Raw genomic sequence first — 9,095 nt, 5'->3', positions numbered from 1 at the left:
TCCTAAAAACAAAAGCACTGGTCAGTGGTCCCACTTCCCCATCATTTTTAGTCAATAGATTAATACCGGTTCTATATCATTGGGTAGATTAGGTTTGTTGCGGTGCTCCTCATCGTGAGTCCTGGGGATTTCATTCGTTTCATCGGTTTGGATGTTAAGTTAAGATAAAAGTTTAAAATATTATTTTTTAATATTATTATTATTTTAAAATTTAAAAGAGTTTTATTAAGATTTAAAAAAATTAAATTATTTATTATATTTTATATTAAAAGTTAAGAAAGTTATAATAATTAGATAAGATAAATTGAGTTGAATTAGGTTGGCTAACTCAGCCTAAATCTCTTTGAATGCTGTCTATAAATACCAAGAACTAATAGGTACTCTATGCAGACAACAAAACGTCATTAACAAGAGCTTTTGTACGAGCTGCGATACATTTATAGATCTAACAGTCGTGATGAATTCTCGTATTGCATGGCTCATGGCCTTCTTCTCAGTTCTCTTGGTAAGGAAATTAATTATTTCAGTCCTGTGTTTGAATATTAATTAGAAGGGCTTTATTCAAATAGTAATTTCTGAGTTTTCTTTTGTATCTTTTGCGAATTAAGCAGATTGCTGCAGATCATAGCATAGAAGCAAGAAAGGATCCTGGAGAATATTGGATTAGTGTTATGAAAAAACAGCCCATGCCGGAAGCACTTCAAATCGTTATTCCTCTGGATTCCTCGCCATCTCAACTCAACAAGAATGCCGATGACTGTCACACGTCTGAGCTGGGAGCAGAGATCAACAAATTAGACCCGCTTGTCGAGGATTTCAAGCATAAAGATCATGATCACAAGCAGCGTTTTGCTGATGTTGGTCATGAATCAGAGAAGAAGTTTGTTGCCTCAGCTTACACCGATGATCATGTCCACGGTTCTAAAGAAAAAGCATTTGCAGAAGAATTTGAGCAAGCACCAGATGTTACTATTTATCACGAGTGAGAATTAATTAATTAAGAAGGATGGTGCAATTTATAAGGGACTTCGTACGTGTAAGATAATATATCAGGATTCAGTACGGCAACTAAATAAGTAAAAATTAAGATGCCAAGAAAAAATAAAAAAAGAATTCGCCATGGAAGAAGGTTCCCTAATTGCACGTCAACCAGTACGTAGTTGCATGGGTTTTTATTTATGTAAAATATCTTAGTGTGTAAGTGTGATGATCAAATAAAAGGTATCATGCATGCTGTGATTTATGTTATCTATCTGCATAATCTTAATTAAGAGTACGTTGAAATTTTAATAAAATCTTCTACCCTATGATCTCCATTTTCAAACCCCAGTGGATCGGTCAGAACTTCTCCATCAGTATTAATCCCACTGGCCACAGCTTATGAAATCAAGCATGCATGCATGGATTCCTAGGATCGAGTTGGCAACAATTGGTACAGAACTTTCGACAGTGAGGTGATGATTTCACATTATTTATGAATAGTTATGAAAAAGTGTTAAAAAAATAATGATAAAATATTAATTAAATAATATTAGTAAAAGATAGTAAAAAATATATAAAAAATAATAATAAAATATTAAATAATAGTTAAGTGATCTCATATTACTATTCACTCTACTATCCAAACACAGCATAAATCTCACATAGAAGAATTGAAGAAGCTGCAGTACTGGAAGTTCTTTTAAGAGAAATATTATAATTTAAAGAGATTTTATAAAACTAAATTCCTAAATTGATATAATATAATACGTTAGAATATTTTATAATAAATGTAATTTTATAATATATATATTACATTAATTTATAAATTTATTTTTTTAAAAAAATTATAAATTAAATAATTTTCATTCTTTTAATAAGTTGGAAAATGAATCTATCTGTTTCTTCTTCACGGGAATGAATAGATGCATATATGGTCTTCAATTATCGAACGATTTTCATTTGTTTCATATTATTTATCTTGAAATATTGAAAGCGATTATTGACATCACATTCTGCTTATGTAATAGGTACAAAAAGGAAAAAAGACGAGTTGAAATCTATTTAGCTCGATGAAGTTTTTTCTTAGATCAAAGCATTTAAAAAATAAGTATAAAACCATTTTGCTTGGACTTTTTTTTTCCTAATTTATTATATTATTGCCCCATATAACTTCTTTCTCGAAATACATTTCATCCCAACCATTATTTTTAATTTAGTATTATACGGACTCAATATTAAATCTGAGTTTGCCAAATCAATATTTATTACTTTTAAACTAAATTATTATTATTATTATTATTATTATTATTATTATTGTTATTATTATTATCATCATCTTATTAAACATTTTAAAATTCATGTAATTAAAATTCCATAGTATTTTCAGACGTTGATTTTACATTGAATATGGAATGCTAGTTTTATAGCCTAAGCCGATAGAATAACTTAAACTGATTGTGGTTAAATTTAAAAGTAATAGTTGGGATAAAATGTATTTCGAGAAAGAAGTTATGACAATAATATAATAAAGCTGAGTTTGCCAAATCAATATCTTTAATTTTTAAACTAAATTATTATTGTTATTATCTTCCTATTAAACATTTTAAAATTCACGTAATTAAAATTCCTTAGTATTTTCAGTTGATTTTACATTGAATATGGAATGCTAGTTTTATAGCCTAAGCCGATGGAATAACTTAAATTGATTGTGGTTTCATGTAATGAAAACTCGCATCTACTCTTATTTATTCTCATTTATTATCTTGTTGATGGATTTATATTAGAAATGGCTTGAATCTCTTGCTCAAGATTTGTTGTTGACAAAAGGCACACTAGATGCTTGAAAGAATGCAAGGGTTCAATGTTAATTCCAATTTCTATCTCCATTTATGCATTTCAAAAAAATATGTTGAAAAACTTTGGAAATGAATTTCCAAAGTCAAATCCTCCTATTATAAATACCTTGGCTACATTAATAATTGAGAAAATTAAAAGGGATTGAGATTGCAAGAATCAATACCAACTAAAGCTAAACTTGAAGCTTAGGTGTTTGTTTCTTTGACCAAATCAAAATTTTATACTACAATTTTTATTTCCTTTCTTTTGCTACAAAAAGTTCAGTTTTCATTTTATATTTCACATTAGCAAATGCCATCTTAGAATGACACCTCTCATCTACAAATTACAAATCCCTATTTATCTTTGTATATAATCCATTTTACATTTTCTTTTCAAAAGTATTAAGAACTCAAAAACAATGTTCACAACAATTCTCATTTATTCATATATCATAACTTTGTCTCACCAACACTTGACATAGATTATTTGTCCTTGTGGAATATGATCTTGAACTCATTCTTGATACAACTTAACACTTCTACACTTAGAAGAATACATTTGGAGCAATGTCACCTACCTAAGAAGAAGAAGAACTTTGCTCAATTAAAGTCCGAGTAACCATGCATTAGTCATAAGTTCAAAAATTTTCTTTTCAAGGCTAGAAATTGTAATTGTTGTTTTTTTGAAACCAAAAGTATAATGATTTCCTTTCTCAAGCACGTTGTTTTTCTTTCTCTCTCTTTTTTTTTTTGGATAGGAAATTTATTTAATCAATCTGGTAAAAACCATGTTTTGTTCCCATGAATATCTTTGGTGTCAATCAAACACTATTTGCCACGATCTTCTGTCGTCAAAAAAGAACTCGTGGGAAAAACAACTATATGTTGTAGTGATATGTATGAATCTACTATTTGCATCAAATAACGTATAATCCAGCTCGGTCCATTCGAAGAACATCTAAAATGTCTTTCGGAAGACCATGCTTATTAGCAAAGAAAATGTCATTTCCATTATATCTTAGCTTGGCTAATCTATCAGCTACGTGATTCATTTCCTTGAAAATATGGGAGATCCTCATCACCAACGAACTAGCCTTCAACTGAGCCTCATGCCAACATGTGACTCCTCCAGGGGATTTGATCATTCTGATCCCACCACTCGACCACCATTTTAGAGTCAGTTTCAACTTCAATATGCGTAATACTCATATGTACACAGAAATTAAGAAACAAGTTATTTAAAAAAAAATTAAATGTGTGAGCGATCAAAATGAGGTGCATACTAGCATTATTCTTTTCCTTAAGTGGGTTGATATATATGAACAAAAGTTTAGCACGCCTAAAACCAAAAAGGTTTTTAGAAGCAAAATTTTAAGATAAATTAAACTAAAAATAAAAATAGAATATAAATATAATTATATATAGATGGTAAAATATTTATTCATTTGGGTCTCGTGGATTAAATGGATCACGACCATATATATTAATATGTAATGATTAGCATGCTGACAAGAACTCTCAACTCGATCGGCATCACAGATAAGGATAGACACCCCCATGTGTTTTATGTGCTACAGAACAAAGTAACGGTTGATGAATGGCTCTTGAACATGACATGTCCCCTATGAAACTAAATCCTTTTTCTAGCAAATTTGGTTTATAAGAAGGTCAAGAAGGGCCCCAAATTATCACTTTTTATTGCATTATATATGGTCGAAAGTAGTCGACCTTGATTTGTTGTCGGCCTCCTTAACTCTAGGGTGTTCTTGATTTGCCTCCACTAAGTCACTTTTTTATGTTTCTTAAATGAAAGTATTTAGATATGTTTAAGAGCCTTTTTACTTGATTTAACTATCTTAATTATTCACTAGAGATTGAGATTGATATTTCTACTAGCTAGAAGAGTGAAAACTTAAGTTAACTACGCTCCGGGCTAATATTTTTTGAAACTTGTATTAATTTTTTTAAAATTTAAAATATAAAAAAATAGATATATAAAATGAATTATGTTTATGCAAATTTTTAAGAGGTTTTGATACTTACAAGTGCCAAAAACAAAAGAGTACTGATTTTGTTAATTTAAATGAGGACTTTTGGGCTTTGAATATATATTCTCGTGAAAGAAAGAAAAATGTGATCAAATTGTAAGATTATTTATAAAAAAATATTTAAAATAATGAATGCTTTAAGATATAATTAATTACCGCAATTAATGGAAATGAGAATCTTGCTTTATATCTAACTTTTTATTTTTATATCCTATTTTTCGGCCCACAGGTCAATCATTTTGGTTGAATATCCTTTAATATATATCAATCATAATGTGGTGGACTAATCGATCATTTTGTGCACCTGTACGTACTTCTCCAAATAAATATATATTAATATACATATCTATATATATATATGTAAATATAGTAAATGGAAAAAACATACTCCATCCCCTCCACTTCAAACTATTATTTCTTTTATAATATGATATTTATTTTGCTGAAGTACTATACCTTAGTCCATGATTTAAAACATGTTTGTACAATTTACTAAATTGTCGAGATATATTCATTGAAACCGAAGAAGAAAAGGCACTACAATCTGGCCTTTTGCATACTTTTCGCTGCAAAATACTTTTCCGACCGAAATTCATTCCGGACAAGTTGGTTAAGAACAAAATGTTTGGATTGATCAATTACGGTGACATTCGAATTTTGTAGATATATAGATTATCTTTTGCCGCGAAGAAATTTCGTCGGAGATGATGCAGCTTTCCGCGTGAGGTAGAATCGTTTTGCCACAACGTTGGTTATCCCGAAATGATTAATTGCGGGGAATAGTATTGCTGTAAATAATTATCAACAGTTAAAAATATATGTAACGAATCTTATTTCGCTGCAAATAAAAATGATCTTCAAAAACAGAAATATATATATAAATATATATATATATATAAATATATATATATATATATATATATAAAAGCATAAAACCATATTAATAAAAATCCAAGCCAAAAAATCCAAGATAAAAAAAAAAAAAAGACCTATATTTCAAAGAAAATCAATAAAAATCAAAGCACAATAAATTTAACCAAAAGAATAAAAATAAATGTCCTCAAAAAGGTAAAACTATATAAAAGTTGAAGATGCACATAGATTTGACCTATTTCATTAACAAAACATCCTCATGATAGATATGTTTGCAATAGATTCATCAAGCCTTTTGGAGATTTCTTGATAAGTTTTGCTTCAATATTTCATTTATTAATTGATGGCTTAAAAGTATCTCCTCTGCATACTTTTTGTGTAAATAAATGCAAGGGATCAATAAAAGAAACAACATCAAAGCTATAATATCTGAGCACGTATGAGTTTCACATATAGCCATGACACCTTAAAATATGTAAGCATTTTTTAAGCCAAAAAATGCACTTGAAAATTGTATAGTAACTAAAAAGAAAACGCCAAATTAAGTTCTATATGTACTCACCTCCAGTTGATTTCTTTCTTATGTGGTAATAAATAATTGTCTTTTAAGATGTTGAATCTCTTGTTTATGATTTTTGGATGAACAAGTATGAGAGAATGTAATCAGTCCAACCAAAACAAACCTAAACTTTAGTCTCCTACAGAAAAATCGAATTATACAAGTATTTAAAAAAGGAAAAATATAGTTACAAGCACAATAAACATAACTGCGTATTAATATATACATTAATTTAATATGATTTATGAAAAAATAAATTTTATTAAAAATAATGTTAATTTAAATTTTGAATATGAAGAATTTAATATTTATATGACTTTACTTATACGTAACAAACTCTTTAAAAAACAACATGATAGCAATATATTATATATTATAGAGTCTAAATTTCAATGTATTCAATATTTAATTAAATCACTTTTAACCAGAGTCTGGTTCGTTTAAAATCTCAAGATGATCAAAATTATACTAGAATTGAAAGAGAAAAATCAATACTGAAATGATGAATAACTTTGTCATGCTTACAATATATAATATATATATTCATATATGTGATTGTGTACGTGTGTGGGAGAGAGATCTATAGAAGACCCGCTTTTCCAACAAACAAAAGCACTGGTCCCACTTTCCCATCATCCGTAACAGTTTAATCAATAGATTAATACCAGATCTAAATCATTGAGTAGATTAGGTTCGATGCGGTGCTCCTCCTCTTGAGTCCCGAGGACTTCAATTCTTTTCAAAGGCATTAATGAATCTCTTCGTATACTGTCTATAAATACCTAGAACTTATAGGTACTCCATGCTGATAACAAAACATCATTAACAAGAGCTTTGTACGAGCTGCGATAAATTTATAGATCTAACATACGTGATGAATCCTCGTATTGCATGCAGGCTCATGGCCTTCTTCTCAGTTCTCTTGGTAAGGAAATTAATTATTTTACTCCTGTGTTTGAATATTAATTAGATGGGCTTGATCAAATAATAATTTGTGAGTTTTCTTTTGTATCTTTTGCGGAGCAGATGGCTGCAGATCATAGCATAGAAGCAAGAAAGGATCCTGGAGAATATTGGATTAGTGTTATGAAAGAACAGCCCATGCCGGAAGCACTTCAAATCCTTGTTTCTCTGGATTCCTCGCCATCTCAACTCAACAAGAATGCCGATGACTATCACATGTCTGAGCTGGGAGCAGAGATCAACAAATTAGACCAGCTTGTCGAGGATTTCAACCATAAAGATCATGATCACAAGCAGCGTTTTGGTGATGTTGGTCACGATCAATCAGAGAAGAAGTTTGTCAAGGACTTCGAACCCAGACCTAACCTCTCAGCTTACACCGATGATCAAGTCCACGGTTCTAAAGAAAGAGCATTTGCAGAAGAATTTGAGCAAGCACCAGATGCTACCATTTATCACGAGTGATGATTAATTAATTAAGAAGGATGGTGCAATTTATAAGGGACTTCGTACGTGTAAGATAATATATCAGGATTCAGTACGGCAATTAAATAAGTAAAAATTAAGATGCCAAGAAAAAATAAAAAATGAATTCGTCATGGAAGAAGGTTCCCTAATTGCACGTAGAACCAGTACTAGTTGCATGGGTTTTTATTTATGTAAAATATCTTAGTGTGTAAGTGTGATGATCAAATAAAAGGTATCATGCATGCTGTGATTTATGTTATCTATCTGCATAATCTTAATTAAGAGTACGTTAAAATTTTAATAAAATCTTCTACCCTATGATCTCCATTTTCAAACCCAGTGGAGTGGTTAGAACTTCTCCATCAGTATTAACCCCACTGGCCACTTGTGAAATCAAGCATGCATGCATGGATTCCTAGGATCGAGTTGGCAACTATTGGTATAGAACTTTGGACAGTGAGGTGATGATCTCATATGATTTATAAATAGTAGTAAAAATGTGATAAAAAAAATAATAATAAAATATTAAATAATAGTTGAGTGACGTCAGATTACCATTCACTCTACCATTCAAACACGACATAAATCTCACATAGAAGAATTGAAGAACCTGTAGTGCTACTGGAAGTTCTTTTAAGAGAAATATTATAATTTAAAGAGATTTTATAAAACTAAATTCTTAAATTGATATAATATAATACGCTAGATTTTATAATGAATATCATTTTATAATATAATATATATATTATATTAATTTGTAAGTTTATTTTTATAAAAAAAAAATTTATAAATTAAATATTTTCCATTCTTTGAATAAGTTGGAAAATGAATCTATCTGTTTCTTTTTCTTTTTTTCTTCTTTAAAAAAAAAAATGGGCAGCAAGTGATGAAGGGGAAGTTGACGAACTCTCTTTACGGGAATGAATAGATGCATATATGGTCTTCAATTATCGAAAGATTTTCTTTTGTACGTTTCATATTATTTATCTTGAAATATTGAAAGTGATTATTGACATCATATTTTATAAGAAAAATGAGTTTTTATGATTAATTTATTGTAACAAAAAGACTCTATTTAACTAATTTAACCCGTTTTTCTTGTAGATATATCTGCTTATGTGATACGTACAAAAAGGAAAAAGGACGAGTTGAAATCTATTTAGCTCGATGAAGTTTTTTCTTAGATCAAAGCATTTAAAAAATAAATATAAAACCATTTTGCTTGGGCTTTTTTTTTCCCCTAATTTCTTATATTATTATCATAACTTCTTTAATTAACACTACAAGAGAAGTGAGCTTTTGTGACCAAGATTTAATGACCAAAATGACTATTTCTTACGGTTTTCGTAGAAAATAGTCATTTTG

The 9,095-nt window shown here is 29.4% G+C and overlaps 1 protein-coding gene across 1 annotated transcript; it reads left to right on the top strand.

Moving 5' to 3' along the window:
- The first annotated feature begins 400 nt into the window (after positions 1-400).
- LOC122312786 (organ-specific protein S2-like) lies at positions 401-7,904 on the top strand. The gene is made up of 4 exons (XM_043127438.1): positions 401-505; positions 612-982; positions 7,197-7,224; positions 7,326-7,904. Exons 1-4 carry the CDS (start codon positions 458-460, stop codon positions 7,725-7,727), a joined length of 849 nt encoding a protein of 282 aa, XP_042983372.1. The 5' UTR covers positions 401-457; the 3' UTR covers positions 7,728-7,904.
- Positions 7,905-9,095: the final 1,191 nt, after the last annotated feature.

The sequence above is a fragment of the Carya illinoinensis genome, chromosome 6 (genome assembly GCF_018687715.1).
Source record: "Carya illinoinensis cultivar Pawnee chromosome 6, C.illinoinensisPawnee_v1, whole genome shotgun sequence".
NCBI classification, from domain to species: Eukaryota; Viridiplantae; Streptophyta; class Magnoliopsida; order Fagales; family Juglandaceae; genus Carya; species Carya illinoinensis.
This window is presented reverse-complemented; position numbering and strand designations above follow the sequence as displayed.